This window comes from Drosophila persimilis, unplaced genomic scaffold (genome assembly GCF_003286085.1).
Source record: "Drosophila persimilis strain 14011-0111.01,24,50 unplaced genomic scaffold, DperRS2 tig00000000-arrow-pilon, whole genome shotgun sequence".
Taxonomy (NCBI): Eukaryota; Metazoa; Arthropoda; class Insecta; order Diptera; family Drosophilidae; genus Drosophila; species Drosophila persimilis.
In genome coordinates, this window is record NW_020825288.1 from 24,823,853 (window position 1) to 24,843,521 (window position 19,669).

Below are 19,669 nucleotides of genomic sequence, written 5' to 3' on the forward strand. Positions count from 1 at the left end.
CGCCTCAATCCTAGCTTTAAGACTCATCCAGCTGCCTTTTAGCATTTTTCCATTTTCCCAACGTTTTTGTTTTTTTCTTTCCTCTCCTTTTTTTGGATGGTCGAGCGGAACAGACCGAGTGACCGACAGAGGCGCCCACATTTAAGGCGCTCCTCCTCCTTCTCCTCGGTCTCCCCTGTCCCCTGTCCCCTGTCCACTGGTTTTAGCTTGTTCTATAATTTTTCCTGTTTTCGCCTTGGTTTGCTGTGCTTCTCTGTTTTGCTGTTCCTTTCCTCAGCTTTACTCGCATTCTCCATTCTGGCTTTAGTTATATTTTCCGCTTTTCTTTGGCGCTTTGCTTTTGCTATTTTAGTTTTCTAACCAACAAAACAAATTGAATCACGTTCGCCTGGGAGAAACGTGAGTATTTTATTTTTTCCGTTAAACATTTTCATTTTTCTTCCCCAAAAAAAATAGATGTAGAAAAAACTCGCAATATGAAACTTTAGATACCCTTGGAATAAGTATTTTATTTCAGACTAAAGGGCTCAGACTAAATACAGCTTCGGGCGACGACCCGAAACATTCAATATATATTTTCAATAATACATATTTTCGGGAAAGTTTATCATTTTTTTAGATTGAAATGCCTTCCACTTTTTTAACACTCTTTCGGCAATTGGACTCTTCAAAAAGAATTAATAGATTCGCTTAAAACACAATAACATGCTTGACAGGCCTTTTAGAATAGAAACCCATCGTTTCATTGGATTGCTACAAGCCTATTCCTACAAATCCTATTTCATGAGGGTCTGTCTTCAAAAATTCGATACCTACGACTATAACCAAAGCAGAAAGACATGATCGTAGCCACCATATGCTTTTGGAGGCTGGTCAGGCACATGTATAGTTCATAAGAGTATTTTCTGGATTAGAGTGATGGCAAGTATGTCTCCCAAATTGAAACACTCCCTCCTAGGGTATCAAAAGAAACCATTTTCAGGGATTCGAGGTCGGGACTGGGACTGTGACTGGGACTGGGGCCCGGGTGGAACTGGGACTGTGGCAATGCAAGACGTTTTCCCCGATAATGACGCCGTTGAGTCGTTGTTGTTTCTGCGTCTCTGACCGTCGAGTGTTAGCTGCTGAAGCATGCCATGGCCCCCAACACAATCATTTGGGTGTTGCTCCTCTGTGTGTTTTGTTTTGTTTATTAAAAAGAGATTGGAGTGCAGAAAGATTCCTATTTTTGTCATGACTGCTGCCGGTGGCCACTGGGGGGGTCGGGTCTGTGTAGGCAGGGCAAATGCCGAGACGAGGCACTACCGCACCATTCATCATCATTCCAGGCTGATGATTTTATTTTGATTCGGAAACGTTTGGGGATTACCAGACTAATGATTTTATTATAGTTTTTCGTACCCTCCTCATGAAAATTTTGATTGATGTTTCTGGCTTTGCCTCCGCCTCCGCCTCAGCCTCTTCAGCTTCCATCTTTTAGCTTCCTGATTCATTGTCCTGGCATTTAAGTGGCTTCATTATATTAAAAGCGAATTAATGTTGTCGCCATGGAGATGCTTTCAATTTGAAACAAAATTTCCTTTTCCCTTATTTGGCATTGCAAACGAGGGCGAAAGAATTTCCCAGCTTCCAGCAGCAACATGAGGGGGAGCTCAAGGAAAGTTCTTGTGATATCTCGGGTTTTGTTCGGTGCCATTTTTTGTGTGGCCCAGAAGGACTTTGAATGCTCTTCGTTTTAAAGTGTGGATAACTTCAAAAAAAATGCTGATAAATTAAGGAGTATTTTTAAATAATTTATCCATTTTGTAAAGTAATTCCTTAGTATATATATTAACAAAATATAGAGTAAATAATAATAATAATAATTTTCTAAGCTGAGAAAAATGGCAAAAAAAAAATGGCATAATTAAATATTTCTCTCATAAAAAAAAAAACATATTAAAATTAAATATAATTCCCTTTGATTTAAACATAAGAAAAAACCATATTAAAAATCGTTTCTCACGGTTCATATACTATGTATAAACATAATAAAAAACACTTTAAAATAAATATAATACATTCATTACATTTGTAGGAAGTATATGTAATAAAAATATGAAAGTACTTATTTTAGACATAAAATACATTTGCTTTAAATATGATACTAATGCAAAAATGTAGACATGTAAGTATTAAAACTGTATAGGTGTTTTCTCTGGGTGTACGAGAACGTTTTATCATTATCGGGGTTAGAGATCTCCCAGCAGCAACAAACACACACAATATATTGTGTGTAAAGAACCTTTGAACTTTCGCTTATCGTTTGTCTTTTGTTTACTGGTGACTTCATGCACATTTGTTAATTTCTATGCGGTTTCCCTGGCCCCTCATGCGACACCTATCTCCGGGACTCCGCGACTCCGGAGACCGCGCACCCGTAGCACTGCTCGCCGGGGCAGCCCGCATAGTTGAACCTCCTGCCCCGAGTCCCAACTTTTGATGTTAGGGCATTGTAAAGGCATAAACTAAAATGTGGCCCATACCATAGAGCAACGCCCATCGGAACGCCTTCTCTTCCTGCTGCCTCCCCCTCGCACATTGTTATAATTACGCGTAACTTTCGACAAGTGTCGCCTGAAAATCGCCAAACGTTCTCATTTCAAGAGAGTCCTCGACCGAGTCCGGACTCCAACCAGGAGCGGTTCAAAGTGGTCTGGCTCTGTTGGTGGATCCGACCGAATCCGCTCTTGGCGGCCCACTGCCAGCTGTGGTTTAATCTTCTTTTAAGTTGCGCCCCCCGCCCACCGTCCCCCGTCACACGTCCCACCATCGGGGGGGGCCTAGAAAAAAGATGGCGACACCGTAAAGCAAAAGTTTGCCGCCACTTGTGGGTTGATAACTTAGAACAAAGCAAAGTTGGGGGACGACTCGACGAGGGTCTGCTGGGGCTGGGGTGAGGCTCGGCTAGGGCCAGTCCTTAGTCCATAGCACAGCTTGAAAATAGTTGGAGTTTTGTGAAAAGTCATTGTTACTCTGCTGAAGAGAAGCCTTTGCCGGTCCTCCCTTTTTGCACTCTAATTAGTCGTCATTGGCTTGTGATTTGTGGGCGGACTTTGGGCAGTTGCGGAATTGAAGGACCTAGATCCGAATACCTGAAGGGGCTGGCTGCCCAACTTTTCTCGCCACAAATTCAACTTGTAATTTTGTGCGGATTTTTGATTTACCTCAGTCCAGAAATTCCATATAAAATACACTGAGAAATAACATCTGAAAGAGTGGACTTCGGTCAAAAATAAATCTTTGTAGGAACGCTCCCACGTTCAGAAATCAATTTATGAACAAAAAAAGAGTTTCTCTGTTTGTTTTCTACAAAATCAGACCACCATTAATCTCATGACTGTTGGTATTTCTCTCAGTGTGGAAACACCTTTGGCACGATAAATCTTGGACCGCATCTGGCAGAGCCTCGACTCGGACTTGGATTCTCTCTCATTAGACGAACCAATTGCCAGTTCATATATGTATCGTTTATTCCGACCCACAAGCGTTAGAGGAGGCCGCAAATAATTTAAAGCCAAATGAGCTTGCCACAATTTATGCTGACCACATTAACCATTTTTGGCAGAAGGAGAGAGAGAGAGACAGAGCAAACGGCCGAGCAAGTATTTAATTAAATTAAGCACAAAGGAAAACACCGGGCACTGGGCACTGGGCACCAAGGAGCGAGTGTTGAGCACCGTAGTAGACCTCGGTCCAGATGAAGTTGGCTGTTTTTATGGTTTGGCCTTTAAAGCAGTCGTAAATCATTTAAGAAAATGGCCAATGTCGGCTGAAGAGAAGTCTGCGGCTCAGAGAGAGAGAGAGAGAGAGAAAGAAATTGCCGCTAATGGCCAGTGGTTCCTCATTGTCCGAGCCGATCACGCCCGCCAGCCACTCGAAGCGCATTAAAATAGACTAAAATGTTCGGCGTTCGGCTGCCTTTATGGCCACTTAATGTAAAACAGTTAATTAGCGGCTCACACAGATACACACCCATACATCGTGGCAACGGGGGGGGGAAAGAACAAGGGAAATGTCCAACCTTAATGCAAAATGGCCGACATCATTTTCCTTTTTTTCCTGCCGTTTCTTTCCCAGTTTCTACTTATTTTCCTCTGCTGCTGCTGCTGCTGCTGCTGCTGCTGCTGCTGACGTTTGCCATCTTCACTACGCCAGGTAAAATGGAGGGAGGGGCTGATGCGGGAGGTCCAGTGTGAAAGGCGGAAAATTACTTTTGATTAATGAAGCGCAATGAGGCGTGCACAAAAAAAATTAAATGAATATTATAAAAAAAAGAAGGCAGGAAACAAAAATCGAATGCCAAACTGAAATTCCCTTTGTAAACTTTTTTGGCTACCTGTTAATGAGCTTTTTAAACTAAGCGGAAGTGTAAAATGCTCTACTTTAGGATTCCTTTAGCCTCAAGTTTCCTTTCCGCTCATAATAACAGCTTATATGAACAAATTACACATAGGAACTCTACGAAAATCCGTTTAAGGATTAAGAAAGCTGTAGCCCTTCAGATATTTGTTCGCCGAATGTCTACGTATGTAGACTCCTCAAAAACACATATACAGAAATGAACTATAATGTGTAAGCGTAGTTCTAAATATTCCTTGAATCCTTCTCTATAAAATCTTTATACCTCGAACAAGAGTATCGCAAAAGTTGTCAATCTCTTCCGCCGTCTCTGTGACTCCGCTTCTTTCCACGGTTTCCCTCTGGCGCTTCCTGTTTATGGCAGAGAGCTACTGAGTAGCCCTGAGTGCCATTGAGAAAATCAGGAAAAATGATAAAAAGAATAAGTAAAAATGGTGGATGGTGAAAATTAACATACAAAATGACGCTTGACATGCCACGGACATTATTGTGTCGAACACCTTCGCCTGCAGTTTATTATTAATGCTGATGCAGTGTGGACACTCGGGAGGGATTGCAACTTTCTTTTGGCAACTTATGGCGCGCTCTCCTGTCCCTCCACCTGCAATTACGATGATGGCCCAGGTGCACATCGAACGTGCCAGGACGTGACTCAAAGGACAAACCGAAAAGAGATGCTATTATTTTTAACGTTTGTTTTGCTGCTGTTTGGTTTGGCCAAAAAGCACACCTGACAGTTTTATAATTATTAGCTCAGAATCGCCATTAAAAGGGGGTCAACGCCGTGGCTTGTCAGTAAATTCATTTATTAAATGTAGAACAGATTCGCGGTAGGCAACTTTTGGCTAAATTAGCGGGATGATAAGGTAAGGTCATGGTCAAGCAGATGCCAAAGTTTATATTAAGTCATAAACGTTTACCGCGACTTCATTTGCATATTCAAGACGGCGGGCAGTCCACCGACAGAGCACCAAGCCATAACAGCGTTCGCTTTGGTTAAGTGGAAGCGTAATTAAATTTAATCCAATTAAACGACTGGAGGCATAGTGCGAGGGCAGAGAGGGCGTAGCCGGGCAAGCTTGTCGGCTCGACGCTGTAGTTAGGTCCTTCATGAGCTCCTCCTTTTCCGTTTTGCGGGCAAACACAAAGTCGCTGATCTTGTTCTGGAATACGACCAGCAGCTGGGTGAGGTCGTTGTAGAATTTAGTTCCCTCCTGGAGATTGCCCGACAGCTCAATGTAGCTATCGTAGGGTGTCGCGCGAGCTGCCACAGCTTCCCGTCTCCGAGACGAAAGCTCCATGGGCGCTCTGAATGTCTGCCACCAGGGACTGCTGACGGTCGACGCTCTCCCTCACCTGCTGCTGCAAAGGATTCAGGACCTGCCCAATGCACGACAACGACAAGGCGGGCTCGTCGATAGCCCCATCCTCACTGAGGCTGATTTTGCCACCGAAGATGGAGCCCTTGTCGAAGCGAATCTTTCACTTGGCAAACAAAAGCGTTGGGCGCGGGATTTCAAGCCAATAGTGTGACCATCTCCACTCTACGGCACTTTGGCAAAAGTGTTGACATACCGCCACTTCTCTCTCTCTCTCTCTGGCTCGCTCTTCCCTCTCGGCATGCCTATGCGTGTGTGTGTGTGTATGTACGATTTTCGGTAAATATTACCAAAAAGTCGGCATAAATGTGCAACCAGCTTCGGCATAACTTGAAATATATTTTCTGCGAACACAGGTGATAAGAGCCTTGTGCGTGTGCCAACGATTTTAAGCGCCGCGCACAGCACATGGAGCAGAGCGCGCCAGCGACGCCAAAGAAGCGCAAACACAGCGAGTACCACGATCCAGACTATCTCCAAACAGCTTCAACTAATGAAGATAGTGAGGATGCAGCTACAAACCAGCAAAAGCGGACGAAACTGGAGACGGAGTCGGCGGCCGAGGAGGAGGAAGAAGAGTTGGATAAATCAGCTCAGCCACAGCGCGTGCCCGTGCCAGACACAACGGAGAAGGTGGAGCGTATCTGTGAGATCGTCCGCGTAGAATTTCAGAGGGAAATCTCGCTTAAGGATGAGCAGCTGGCCGAGATAGATAGACGACTGCTGCAGGCGCGTCAACTGCTGGACAAGCTGCGCTTTGAAGTGGTCAGCGAGTACTATAGGAAGCAACAGGTTCCCCTGGGCGAATCACTGTTCAGCGATGAAAGCGCTGGTCCACAGTTGCCTCTGCATCCGGCCATTAAGAAGATTGTCGGAAAGCGCCCATTGCTCATCCAGAACCACCTGCCAGAGCGCACGGCTGCCACACTGGCCAAGCAGACGATAAGGCAGCGAAACCCAGCGCACCGCCGTGCGGAGCGTCGCAGACAGCAAAAGATTCGCGAGCAGGGAATTGTCATCGATCATTCAAAAGATCAACAGCAGCAATCAATCAATATCAAGGTGGAAGATGAGCAGCCATGCACCAGTCGTCAGGCACACGAGCGGCAACAGCAGCAGCAACTGGAGCTGAATTCTTCGCGATTGAACAACAAGAACAAATTCAACTTTGTGGTGGGCAACACATCCAAATACATTGGTGGGGATGGCAAAACTACATTGGAGAATGGTGGCCAGGCCCTTGTCTACAAATGGCTGGTCTATGTCCAGGGCAAAGATCTGCCAAAACCCCTGGAGACGTATATCAAGAAGGTGAGTCTGTCGCTGTTAGCCAGTGCAACCTTTTTAACTCATTCTATTTTCATTTTAGGTGCGCTTTCAGCTGCATCATTCGTATCGGCCCAACGACATTGTGGATGTTCATGCGCCGCCATTTCAGTTGAATCGTCGTGGCTGGGGCGAGTTCCCCATGCGGATACAGCTGTTCTTCCACGAGCATCTGCGCCAAAAGCCCGTGCAACTCATGCACACGGTCGTGCTGGATAAGACAATGTGTGGCCTTCATACGATGGGGGCGGAGACTACTGTCGAGATTTGGTTGAGAGCGGAACGAGCTAAGGTCAAGCAGGAACCAATCGAGCCTCCTCCTCCCCCAATGCCTGTGGCTGCTCCTTCACCTTCTGCTGCTGCTCTTCCAGCTCCTTCTGCTCTTGCTCCAGCTCCCTTCCCACCCCCCATTGAGTGTTTAAAGCCCCGAACGATATCCATCACCCAAAACAAAGAGGAACTGGATGACAACCTCTTTGCCGGCATCAACAAGATCGAAATGAGCGACGACATCGAGCAGATTGAGCCATTTCATTTCTTCTTGGCTTTCTTTTACTTCGATTATTTCAGTTCCTGGACTAGTTTCATCTGTGATTGGTTTCTCCTGTGAATCTTCAATGATCTTCAATTCCTCACTCTCTGGTACTTCTATGAAATCTTCATCATCTTCGCTTTCATCTGCCGCTTTTTCCTTGCCAGAGTCCTCTTCGAATATATCCGCAAATAGATCGTTGGTGGGTTTTAGATTATTAGTGATGTCCAAACGAATTTCTAGACCAGCCGATGCCTTGGTTTCCACAACTTCCTCCAAATCAGAGTCCGTATCCGTGTCTATTATCTGTACCTTATCCTCTAGGAGAGTCTTCTTGCTCTCTTCAATGGCCTTTGAGAGTTGCTTGGCCTCCTCCACTGAATCGTTTGCTATATCGACGGGGACTACAGTTGTGCCTAGTAAGTGTTCGAGGCTTTGCGTATCATTCAATTGAGTGGACTCCATTATGTTGCCCACCTCCTCATCGTTCATGCCGCCATATTCAATCATGTATGCCCTGGCCGGACCCTTGGCTGCGTGTCGCAACTGTTTGCTTTGAGCGCGATTGAGCCGCAACTCCTGATCCGAGTCATAGTCGTAGTCCTTCTCGTCATACACTTTTGTGGTGCTCTCTTCCAGTGAGAGGGCCAAGGCCTGCGCCAAGTCCGCATCGTATTCAGTGCCCATTTCAACAGTCTCCGCCTTGCTGGATGTAGATGGCTTCTCCTCATCAACTGGCGGCTTTGTCTCTGGCAGCTCCTCAATTGTCTCCATTTTCATCTCGGTTTTGGTGCTCTCCAATGCCTTCTTCTTGAGATCCCTGACCAGCAGGAATCGCGTATGCTCATCCGAGCATATTTGCATGATTTGCCGCGTGCTCTGCTCTATGGCCGTGGGCGTTACAATACCCTCCTCGCTGAAAAAGTCACACAGCTCGGAATAGGTAAGCGTGTGTCCGCCCATTTCCTGTTCCGCCTGCTCCAGGCTCTCCTGGACGGCGCGTCGCTTCAGCAGACGCTTCATCTGGAAGGAGCAGAAGTCATCGCTGCGGGCGGGTAACTCATGCAGGCGCCCCCACGAAGACTGTTTGCGCGTCTCCTTGATGTCGGTGAGTTTCTCGTGACGAACGTCGGCGGGAAGGTTCTTAAAGTTCTGACTCTTGACATCGATGGCCTGCAGACTCGAATTGTACGCATGTCGAGCGGTGGACTCATCAAATGAGCTATCCGAAGTGGCACTGGCACTGGTGTAGTCCAAATCCTGGCCGCTTTCATCTGGGTTATCCTGCCCAGCGGCCAAAGCCGGCAATTCTGGCAGCTTAAATAGATCATCCTCATCGTTTTTGGACTTGCTGGGCGGCGGTCGTTTCACCGGTGATTTCAACAAAAGCTCAGCATTCTTGCCCAGCGCCTGTTGCACAACCTTCTCCCTGGCCAGGGACTGCAGGAGAAGAGCCTGTATGCGGTCTGCTTCGTTGCTAAGTTTATTGCGCTGCTGCTGACGACGCGCCTAAAAAGAGAGCATCAACAAATGTTAGTCTTGCAAGTGCGACAAAGACAGAGGCAAAAGAATAACCCACAATCGTATCCCTTTTCAGTTGAGGCGTACATCCATCGAATATGAAGACTGGCCTCACCCGGTAGTAGAGCAGCTTGCACAGGCGATGAAACAAACCCAAAACATAAGTAGCCATTGCATGAATCGATAGTGCAATCGATAGTTTGCCCACCACTACCTCATCGCCGACTTGTGTAATAAAAAATAAAAACAAAATTTTCTAAATTCTTGTAAAATCCCTTATTTCTACGAATTTAGATACGTACACAGCACTCATGTTGTGTTACACTTGAGTGTAACACTATAGCAACGATATTTAATGGTAAGGATTTATGGAATGATTCCAAGGGTCATCGTCCGGCCAAATGGCACAAGGCCATGCTGAGCTAATCAAAATAAATTTGGTAAAATAAAATTTCTCTGTATATTTGTTGGCAGTACGTAAACGTTAAGGTGCCACTCTGCAGAGTTCGTACCTGAGTATTTAAGCCTGGCATCAGATCATGCTGCCAGCCATGGTTTTTCGCCAAGGACTTCACCATAGAGCCTCGACCCTGGAGCACGTACTGGGAGTGGGTGGCAGTAGCTTTGTCAACTGCCTAAATCGTTATGCCGCTGCCACCGGCTTCATTCGCATCTCCTTCCTGGACATCAAGCAGCGCCGCAACTGGGACGTGGCCCGACTTCGGCTGTATGCGGATTCCAAGAAGCATTCGCTGCATCTTCGCACCTTGCAAGGACGCGTTCTACTGCAAGGTGTTATCGACAAGCAGCGAGCCGAGTTCATTGAGCGTAAGAATTTCCTTGTCGACGACATCAGAGAGGCACGCCACAAAGTGCAAGAGCGGGTCCGCGAGAAGATCGTTGAGATACGCGAGGAGCGTGAGAATATCATGACCATACCTAACATGTTGACAATCAGCCGTGCCATACTCTCTCCCTATATTGGTTATGTTATTGTCCAGGGCGACTTTACGTTCGGCATGAGTCTACTAGCAATTGCCGGAGTCTCGGATCTGGTAAGGATTAAGATTAAATGTTGATTCAAATCGGTATCCCGTTTAACCTCTAGTTCTTGTTCTGTACAGTTGGATGGGCAGATTGCTCGGCGTTGGCCCTCGCAGGCCACCAAGGCGGGCTCCTTCCTAGATCCGATGGCCGACAAGCTGCTGATGGGTTCCCTGGTGATTTCGCTCTGCTATACCGATCTGATGCCCATGTGGCTGGCGGGTATTGTTGTGTTTCGTGATGTGTTCCTATTAGCCGCTGGATTTGTCATTCGCTACATAAGTCTGCCCCCTCCAGTGAGTGTGTCACCTGGCATTAGAATAAGCGGATGATTGGCTAACTCTGTTCGTTCTTTCAATAGAAAACCTTTTCGCGTTACTTCGATGCCACCCATGTAACGGCTCAGTTGGAGCCCACTCTGCTCAGCAAAATCAACACGGGCGTGCAACTGGCTACGATTGGCCTAAGTCTAGGAGCTCCCATTTGGAACTATTTGGGTAAGCTCTTCAATGTATTCGAACCAAGGATCACAACCTAATATCTATCTGCTATCTGCGCACAGACCATCCTGCCCTACATGGCCTCTGGTATCTGACCGGACTGACAACCGCTGCCACTGCTCTGAGCTATGTTATGAACAGGCATAATACATTTAAGATTATCCAAAAGAAGACGTAGTGCTGAGCATTTTGTTCTATATCAAGAATACTATTGCAAAAGAGTAGTATTTCTAATATCGCAATGATTAGTATGTAATGTGATTTGTACATACATGAGTACCCCCGTACAAGTAAATAAATATACATATTTTGTTAATGGTCGTATTGCCAGCTAAATCTAGATTGTAAAACGACAACAAGCGATAGCAGATACCATACTGCAGATCTTAGGAGGGAGTTGTAAGGGAGAGTAAGTCAATACCAATTAAATTGAATTCATTAATATCAATCATTAACCCATAGTCTTTAAAGAACTTGGCGAAGCAAGATGGAAGCAAAGAGCAAGAAGAATAAAACCTACATCAGGCTGGCCGACCAGTCTGAACTCATCAAGTTAACGCATGAGATAGATCCTGAATCATGGCTTGTGTGCCACTTCTTTAGACCAGGAGACAAGCGATGCCGCCAACTGGAAAATCACCTGAAGATCCTGGCCGCCAAGCATCCGGAGACCAAGTTTTGCGCATTAAACGCCGCGAAAGCTCCATGGATTATGTCACGCCTAAACATCTTTAACATAGCCAAGATATGTATATTCCGGGGAATACATGTAAAGGGTGTTATTTTTGGGTACAGTGAACTACAAAATGGAGACTGCTTTTCCACGGAGATGATTGAAAATCGCATCGCCGAAGACGGGGCCATTAATTATCAGAAGCCTAAGAAGAACAAACGCCGCCCAAAGATGACGAAATCGATGGCCGAACTGATCTTTTCGCCAGGAACTAAACAGTTATTGGCTGGTTATTGGTGGAGCAGATTTGTTTTTCGGCGAAATTTGGCCCTGTAGTGTACACCATTCAAGCTGAGCCACTTTAAAAAGCTGGCGACATACGCACAGTTGTTTAGATTGAATATGCCGCAGGTATTCAGGAATATTAACACGAGCTATCATTCTGTCGCGTCCGTTTCCTGCTATCATACTATTCATCAGGGTACTTGCCATGTTGGTCCGTTTAACAGAGCCCAGGGACTAGTATTCAAATTAGTACTGATAAGTTAGTTTTAATATGTATTTGATATACAAAACATATAATATATCCATATAAACTTATTTGATTTAAATATTTCAGTCAGTATATTTACGGTATATTTTTTAAACGAGACGGTATATTTTGGTATATTTCTGAGAGTCGGACGGTATATTTTGACGATAAATCCCAGCTGTCAGCTGTCAAACTCATGCTATCGACGTCTTCCTTTTCTTTCTTTTCCGGTCGCTGAACAGACCTGTAAGTTGTGTGAAAATAAAATCTTAAAATTCCATTTAAGTAACAAACCAACATTGAAGAATAATAGTGAAAAGTGTTGAGGAACTGTTCAGAGCAATTGATAAGATAGATATTGACATGCATATTCGCCAATTAAAGCAAAATAAAGCCTTGTCGAAAAAGACAAACAAAACAAAACGAAGACATAACCGATGTTTAAGAAAAATACTTTTGTTTGTGCAAGGAACGAACATTTGAAGAGTGAAAATGTATTACTTTAATAACTATAAGTGATTTAAAGACAACTTTGCTAACAATGTGAATTTTTGTCTTCCAATTTCATGAATGTACGCCTCCTCCACCCTCGACCAATAACAACGATTGACTTATACAGCCGCCAAGATGAGGAAAATCATGAAGCAGGGCAAGATCGTAATCGTCCTTAGCGGACGTTACGCTGGCCGCAAGGCCATCATCGTCAAGACCTCCGACGATGGCACCCCGGAGAAACCCTTCGGGCATGCTCTGGTCGCCGGTATCGATAGGTACCCTCGCAAGGTGACCAAGAAAATGGGCAAGAACAAGTTGAAGAAGAAGTCTAAGATCAAGCCTTTCCTGAAGAGCCTGAACTACAACCATCTGATGCCCACCCGCTACACGGCGCATGACATCAGCTTCGAGAAACTGTCGCCCAAGGACCTGAAGGATCCCGTCAAGCGCAAGACACACCGTTTCCAGACCCGCGTCAAGTTTGAGTCCATCTACAAGGAGGGCAAGAACAAGTGGTTCTTCCAGAAGCTGCGTTTCTAAGCTAGAAACTAATGGGATGATGATGATTTATTGTCGTCGTTTTTTTAAGGTTAAATAAAAAAACAATTCTGATTTAAATGACCGAAGTATGAAAAATGTGTTATTTCTGTGCGAATGTGTGGTATGGTCTTTAAACAGTGGCAACTTAATGATAGTGTGAAAGAGCGAATCAATCAATCTGTAGACACGACAACATGCTTGCTCCTTCGTGGAAGTGGAAATGATGTTTGGACTCTCGTAGAACATCTTCCGCAAATTTCCTAGTACTATACGCTTGGATCTTACCAAGCAGCTGCGGGAAACACGTACAGATGGTAGATCATCTCCTTCTGAGTGATATCGTTACAAAGTAGTAGTTCCTAAAACTTCCACAGACAGTGATTTAATGGAATCTCAACACTTTTGATAAGAAACTGTCGTCTTTTAGCACAAATTGGGATTTTTTAGAACCCTTAGGGACTGTTTTACTATCGTGTATTGTAATGTGCCGAAGTGCTCGTGTGTTTGATATTCTAGGGACAGAAGAATTCGCTTGAATTCCAAACTAGATCTCAAATATCCCATTCAATTTGTATGCTATATAAATACAAAGTCCTTACCATTCCCAACAATTAAAACGCATTACAGAGTTGTCTTTGTATACTTTTAGATTTTTCTAATAAATATTCGAACAGAATAATACATTTTGTTTGAATTTGTTTACGCAATATTACACAATCGTTTCTTGGAAAATCTAATTTACAATTTAATATCTTGACTATTCCTGGAAAACTTGGCTAACTAACATTTTTGAAGAGCTTTTTACTTAGGATAATGATATAGTAAAATAAAAGGGAGAAGGGATTAAATTAGAGTGTCGGGGCTTTGAATAGTACAGAGACAGTGGATAGTGCCGGCAAAGAAAATCTGTGGAGTAAAATATCGAAATGCATTATTATGTGGACTGTAAACTGAGCGATTCTTTAAAGCTAGAAATGTATTTGGAGTTTGGAGTATTACCTGATTTATCACACTTTTGACATCAAATGGGAACACACGAATGGACATATAGCCGGAGGGGTACATAGTATTTTTGGATTGGTTAAGCAGCGAGACAATTTGACCTCAAACATAATTAAACTGATTCTTTCGGGGTAGACGCTGAATGCATTGGCTTAGGGGTAAAAGATGTCGCTTATAACAGTTCTCTCAAATCGGCTTAGTTCTGGGTTAATAGAATTTTGTTTTGTTTGTTTAGTTTGTTTTTGTTTTGGTTTGGGTTTGGGTTTAGGTTGAGTTTCGGTAGTGCGATAGTGCCTATAATTGGTTGAAATAGTTTCCATGTGGCCTGCGAGCGGGTAAGCATTTTGGATTTCGATTTCGGGGACGGAGGAGGGAGTAGAGAAAATAAAATTATTTGTTAGATTGGATTTGCACATAAGACAGTTGGATTGGATTGGTTATACGTTGCAAAGAAGGATAATCCGTGCGTGGACGCAGACTACATACTTTTTGTGTGTGGGTGTGTATACTGGGTGTGTGTTTGGTGTTTTGTGACTACTGGAGGACCACTACTTAAAACAGAAATAATTCAACAAAGCGTTTTACTAAACAGAAATTACACTAAGGACTACGAATTAGTAGATAAGTTAGGATTAGGATTAGGTCTTTGTGTGTGTTGTTTCGGTTAGGGGCACAGTTTTTGGTGGGGGGTTAAAACAATAAAGTTGTACATGTAACACTTACAGTTCTGTCTGGGAATACGAATCAAAATAATACAATAATAGAGCATGAAATTATAATACAACATATATAGGCTCGCGACATAGGTAGTGAAGTACTCGATAAAAAATAGGACAAGCGGATAGATGTGTTCTGATTCAACACTAAATACAGCACTTGGGTGAGAGCGCGTTATAACATAATAATAAGGCAAAAGAGTTATGCAGGGCGTTTTTTTTACCAATTCACGCGCTTGGCACTCAAGATTTTGAGTATATTCTCAACAACATCGGTACTGGAGTGGTTGCCGCCCAGATCTGTAAGATGTTACGATTAAATAAAACCAAACTTAAGCAATTAGTTGGCGCGCGTACCTGGTGTGCGGATGGCATCATTGCAAATGGTCTGATAGGTGGCCTCGTAGATGACATTGGCATGCTCCTTGTGGCCAAGATGATTTAACATGTCAATGCTGGCATTGATCATTGCCACGGGATTGGCAATATTCTTGCCAGCAATGGCAGTGCCTGTGTTGCGGGTGCCCGGCTCAAACACGGCGTACTGAAAACGAAATCGTACGTCAAACCAGTATTTTGTGGCAGCTCCAAAGACTCTTAATACTTACATGATCGCCGTAGTTGCGGCCGGAAATGAGGCCAGCTCCGCCCATCAAGCCGCAGAGCACATTGGACACAATGGTTCCATACAAATTGGTCATGTTCATCACATCGAACTGATGGGGCTTGGACACGGCTTGCATGCAGGTGTTGTCGATGATCATGTTGTCGTGCTCCAGCTCGGGATAGTCCTTGTGCACACGGTTGGCACACTCCAGAAAGAGACCGTCGGACAGCTTCATGATGTTTGCTTTGTGGATGGTAGTGACCTTCTTGCGGTTGTTCTGACGCGCATACTCGAAGGCATAGCGGGCCACACGCTCGGCATTCTCGACGGTGACTACCTTCATGCTCTCGACGATGCCAGGCACCGACTCATGCTCCAACATAGCATACTCACCATCGGTGTTCTGACGGATCAGAACAACGTCAATGTCCTGGTGGCGGGCCGGAATGCCGGGATACGACTTGCAGTGGACAACGTTCACATAGAGATCCAGCTCATTACGGATGGCCACGTTGCGAGAGATGTCCGACAGCTCCTGGGACTTGGTCTCAATGTTGCCCTTGAGTGCGACACCGTTTCTCTTGATCGACATGATGGCATAGTCCAGATCATCGTTTCCCTCGGTGGAGGGATCAATGTCGATTACCTCAAAATCAATGGGAGCGCCGCAGTAGCTGAAGATTTCCCTCACATATGTCATCAGCTCCGGACCGATGCCACCGCCAGGGAGCATGGTGACAGCATGACGACCACCATACTGGGCCGATGGGATATCTGTCCGCTGCACAAACGTATACATATGTACATCAATATTGTCTATGCTATAACCTCACTTGTGCGCGGTTAACACCTACCGTAACTTTCTTCTGCAGCGACGATTTGGTGTGGGCCACATCCTCGCTCTTTTCCTTGGTTACCAGCATAGGATAGCCCTGAAATTGATTAGATAGGGAAACGATCAGTTCTGCTGCCCGTTCCACGGCCCACCACATTATGTAATTTTGGCCAATTTTCAGCCCACGAAAACCTACGCGTGTCAGGAACGGCGTCTGCGTCTGCAGCAGTCTCTGTGTCAAGCGAAGGGCCATGATTGCGTTTCGTGGATTATTTGCCTTTAGTGCTGCCGTAGCCAATTGTCTTGCAAATCACTCAAAAATATCACGGCCAAGTGCGCTTTAATATGCTGGCCAAAACGGTGGTCTTCCTCTTGCCAAAGAACAACCGCGAACAGCTGTTTGGGCGGTTTTGCCAGACCGTTGCTACCTAAAGTGGCAACACTGCGGCGCAGCTGATTTTCTTGTTACGTTAACAACCAAACCAGACAATGTGTTTATTATTTAAAACAAAAAACCTGACAGCATGACTTAAGATTGGAAACCGCAATCAATAATTGTAAGCAATGGCTGCAGATCTAGCTCAGGATTCGGCCGCTCTCGCAGCGCACATCAGCATGCAGGACCCGGTAGCAAAATTTTCATTTCTTCATGCTCTGGTGGTACGTTGAAAGATTAAGAATCAAAGCATATTAATCATAACATGACCTTTCATAGGCTGGTGGAGTGGCTGGCGTGGTGGTCGACATCGCCCTCTTTCCAATAGACACGGTAAAAACGCGACTCCAAAGTGAATTGGGCTTCTGGCGTGCCGGCGGCTTCCGTGGGATCTACAAGGGCCTGGCTCCTGCAGCCACCGGCAGTGCACCTACAGCGGCGCTCTTCTTTTGTGCCTACGAGTGCGGCAAGCAGTTCTTTAGCTCTGTCACTAATACCAAAGATTCTCCGTATGTCCACATGGCGGCAGCGTCCACAGCAGAAGTGGTAGGACTGACTGGAATCAAAATACGCTTGTGTTTAATACTTTTATGTATTCATAGCTGGCGTGCCTTATTCGCGTACCTGTGGAGATAGCTAAACAGCGATCGCAGACTCTGCTGGGCCACAAGCAGCAGCAGTCGGCTTTCCAGATCCTAATGCGTGCCTATCGCACTGAAGGACTGCGTCGTGGTCTTTATCGTGGCTTTGGCTCAACCATCATGCGCGAAATTCCATTCAGCTTGATACAGTTCCCGTTGTGGGAGTACTTTAAACTCCAGTGGACACCAATAACGGGCTACGAGTCAACGCCATTAACGGTTGCTCTCTGCGGCGCGGTCGCCGGTGGCATTTCAGCTGGTCTGACAACTCCGCTGGATGTGGTGAAGACACGCATTATGCTAGCGGAACGGGAGAGCCTCACGCGGCGTCGCAATGCCTACAGCATTCTTCACGGCATTTATCTGGAACGAGGCTTCAGCGGGTAACAAAATGATAAGCCTCTAGAAATCTGTTTACAAATATTTAAATATTATTTATTTCTCAGTCTGTTTGCTGGATTTGTGCCGCGTGTGCTGTGGATCACACTTGGCGGGGCATTCTTCTTTGGATTCTACGACCTAACAACGCGCCTGTTGGGCGCTACCAATACTGACCCTTAAATTAGTGTTATTATTGTTATACCTAAGGCAGAGGCACATCGATTGATTTAGTATCTAAGCTGATTTGATGGATGACAACCACCAAGTTGGACAATGTGGACAATAAATTGTATGGAAGTTTCTTCTGTAAGAGATTCAGTTATCCGCCTAGGCAGGAGAACTGCAGGTCCCTGGAGGGTGGTGGCAGTGCTCTGGACGCTATGTACAACAAAACGATCATTACTTATTCCAAATATCAATATCATATACCAGACGTACATTTTCAATATGCAGACGACCACTCAGCAAGCTGGCAGCAGCATATTGCTCTCCCAACTCCTCCCCACCGGCCATGGGCACATCTGAATCTTCCTCATCCACGTTGATGTAGTCGATACGGGGCGGCTTCATCCGTTTCAAGCAGGGACAAGAGCATTGGCAGCGGCTACGTGACATGGCATACACCTGCAAATACATATGTTAACGAGGGCGCACACTTGTTCAAACACTGCCGATAAGGAATGTAACGCACCAAAGCTGCTAGGATGAATATGGCCACGAGCGTGGCGATGGGCAGCCAGATATACTGGGCATCGTCTGGATGCACGAGATCGGAATCTGGCTCGATGGTGCTGACACCCAAATCCATTCCTTTGTTTTGTCCCTGCGAATAACTGCTGCGGAAAATGATTGCTTACAAAATTTTGAGCGCTGTGGAGAGAGTTGCCACACAGTTAGCATGTGCTTTGGTGGCAACCCTTTATCGTTTTCTCAACGCTCAGGCGGTACTTTTGGATTTATTTCCACTAGCTTAAGGTTAAGGTAACATAAATTCTCGTATTGTATGCATTTACCTGTAAAAATGGATCAACACAATCAAATGCAGCAACAAGACCCGACGTTTTTTATAAACTTCAAGAATCATTGCCGCTTTTGCGGTCAAGAGCTCCAGCCTCACCAGATACTGAACATGAACTCGATCTGTGATGCTCAGGCGGGGCGTTCATTCTTTGATTGCCACCAGATGTGTTCTGGCAAGGATCTACGTCAGTGCCCAAACAGCGCCCAACCGTTGTGCAACGACTGCGGTGAGAAGCTTAAATGCTTCCACGATTATTGCAAGGCCATGGCTAAGTACGTAAAAGAGGAAGAGAAGGCTGCAAAAGCGGAAACCGAGCAGATGCCGATGGCCAAGGCTCAGGTTACCAAACCCCAAGCCATGACAGATACCGATCTGATGGCAAAGCACGAGACTGCTGAAAAAGATGGACAACCTGTGCCTCACTTCACTTGCAAGATATGCCACAAGGCTTTCAAGCAGAAACGATATTTGAATCGGCATCTGCACCTACATGACGCTAATCGTCCGTTCCACGGTTGTCAGCAATGCAACTCAATGTTCGCCAACAAATTTTCATTGAGCAGACACGTGAAGAACCAGCACTGCGATTTCTGCGAAAAGAAATTTGGCGTAGCTAGATGCCTCAAGATCCACACTAAAGAGAACCAGCAATTGGCCACAAGTGCAGTTACTGCGAAAAAAACTTAGATCTCGGATCGTAAGTCTTTGTGTTCCGGATGGCTCATAGCACATTCCAAATATACTAATACGTTTACTTTTCTTTCAGACTGCACGTTCACATTGAGCGCCAGCACGGCATGAACCTGGCGCTGCAGGAGCTGAATGCGATGTCTGCGTCCCACAATATTCGCCAAAAGTTGGTTCTGGCATAGCCATAACCCATAAAAATCAAATTTTAGGGAAATTTCCTTACAAATATCACATTGAATGTATTTCACGCTTACCTTTGGTTAACTTACATAAATATTGAGGGATATACATAGATATAGATGCTCATAGATATACATAAATGGATAGATTTTGTTATCATAGACAAAATAAATGCAAGGCCCAATACTCTGAAGGGCTTGCGGCACTCAATTTTCTC

The 19,669-nt window shown here is 45.1% G+C and overlaps 8 protein-coding genes across 10 annotated transcripts; 5 read left to right on the top strand and 3 right to left on the bottom strand.

Annotated features, from left to right (window-relative positions):
- The first annotated feature begins 6,188 nt into the window (after window positions 1–6,188).
- On the top strand, window positions 6,189–7,520 carry LOC6591926 (YEATS domain-containing protein 2). Its single transcript, XM_026993574.1, has 3 exons — window positions 6,189–7,091; window positions 7,150–7,331; window positions 7,478–7,520. Exons 1-3 carry the CDS (start codon window positions 6,189–6,191, stop codon window positions 7,518–7,520), a joined length of 1,128 nt encoding a protein of 375 aa, XP_026849375.1.
- On the bottom strand, window positions 7,453–9,384 carry LOC6591927 (DNA repair protein complementing XP-G cells homolog). Its single transcript, XM_002017393.2, has 2 exons — window positions 9,218–9,384; window positions 7,453–9,147 (listed from the first exon to the last, which is right to left on the bottom strand). The coding sequence occupies exons 1-2, from the start codon at window positions 9,329–9,331 to the stop codon at window positions 7,525–7,527; spliced, it is 1,737 nt and encodes a 578-aa protein (XP_002017429.1). The 5' UTR covers window positions 9,332–9,384; the 3' UTR covers window positions 7,453–7,524.
- Window positions 9,385–9,456: 72 nt separating this feature from the next.
- On the top strand, window positions 9,457–11,019 carry LOC6591929 (probable cardiolipin synthase (CMP-forming)). The gene is made up of 5 exons (XM_002017395.2): window positions 9,457–9,517; window positions 9,634–10,214; window positions 10,284–10,499; window positions 10,565–10,700; window positions 10,766–11,019. The coding sequence occupies exons 2-5, from the start codon at window positions 9,699–9,701 to the stop codon at window positions 10,879–10,881; spliced, it is 984 nt and encodes a 327-aa protein (XP_002017431.2). The 5' UTR covers window positions 9,457–9,517; window positions 9,634–9,698; the 3' UTR covers window positions 10,882–11,019.
- Window positions 11,020–12,527: 1,508 nt separating this feature from the next.
- LOC6591930 (60S ribosomal protein L27) lies at window positions 12,528–13,029 on the top strand. The gene has a single exon (XM_002017396.2). The coding sequence runs from the start codon at window positions 12,536–12,538 to the stop codon at window positions 12,941–12,943; it is 408 nt and encodes a 135-aa protein (XP_002017432.1). The 5' UTR covers window positions 12,528–12,535; the 3' UTR covers window positions 12,944–13,029.
- A 543-nt stretch (window positions 13,030–13,572) lies between these two features.
- LOC6592005 (isocitrate dehydrogenase [NAD] subunit gamma, mitochondrial) lies at window positions 13,573–16,468 on the bottom strand. 3 transcript variants are annotated; one of them, XM_002017397.2, is made up of 7 exons: window positions 16,300–16,468; window positions 16,123–16,200; window positions 15,270–16,049; window positions 15,019–15,205; window positions 14,886–14,961; window positions 13,943–14,270; window positions 13,573–13,849 (listed from the first exon to the last, which is right to left on the bottom strand). In XM_002017397.2, exons 1-6 carry the CDS (start codon window positions 16,354–16,356, stop codon window positions 14,240–14,242), a joined length of 1,209 nt encoding a protein of 402 aa, XP_002017433.1. In that variant the 5' UTR covers window positions 16,357–16,468; the 3' UTR covers window positions 13,573–13,849; window positions 13,943–14,239. The 3 variants fall into 3 exon arrangements, with proteins under 3 accessions (XP_002017433.1, XP_026847070.1, XP_026847067.1); XM_026991269.1 differs by lacking the exon at window positions 13,943–14,270 and having other exon boundaries at window positions 16,300–16,467; XM_026991266.1 differs by lacking the exons at window positions 13,573–13,849; window positions 13,943–14,270 and having other exon boundaries at window positions 14,882–14,961.
- Window positions 16,469–16,617: 149 nt separating this feature from the next.
- Window positions 16,618–17,862, top strand: LOC6592006 (S-adenosylmethionine mitochondrial carrier protein homolog). Its single transcript, XM_002017398.2, has 4 exons — window positions 16,618–16,763; window positions 16,819–17,085; window positions 17,142–17,563; window positions 17,627–17,862. Exons 1-4 carry the CDS (start codon window positions 16,668–16,670, stop codon window positions 17,739–17,741), a joined length of 900 nt encoding a protein of 299 aa, XP_002017434.1. The 5' UTR covers window positions 16,618–16,667; the 3' UTR covers window positions 17,742–17,862.
- A 13-nt stretch (window positions 17,863–17,875) lies between these two features.
- On the bottom strand, window positions 17,876–18,393 carry LOC6592007. The gene is made up of 3 exons (XM_002017399.2): window positions 18,253–18,393; window positions 18,000–18,185; window positions 17,876–17,939 (listed from the first exon to the last, which is right to left on the bottom strand). Exons 1-3 carry the CDS (start codon window positions 18,367–18,369, stop codon window positions 17,889–17,891), a joined length of 354 nt encoding a protein of 117 aa, XP_002017435.2. The 5' UTR covers window positions 18,370–18,393; the 3' UTR covers window positions 17,876–17,888.
- A 189-nt stretch (window positions 18,394–18,582) lies between these two features.
- LOC6592008 (zinc finger protein 845) lies at window positions 18,583–19,667 on the top strand. The gene is made up of 2 exons (XM_026993637.1): window positions 18,583–19,279; window positions 19,349–19,667. Exon 1 carries the CDS (start codon window positions 18,583–18,585, stop codon window positions 19,267–19,269), a length of 687 nt encoding a protein of 228 aa, XP_026849438.1. The 3' UTR covers window positions 19,270–19,279; window positions 19,349–19,667.
- The last annotated feature ends 2 nt before the right edge of the window (window positions 19,668–19,669 follow it).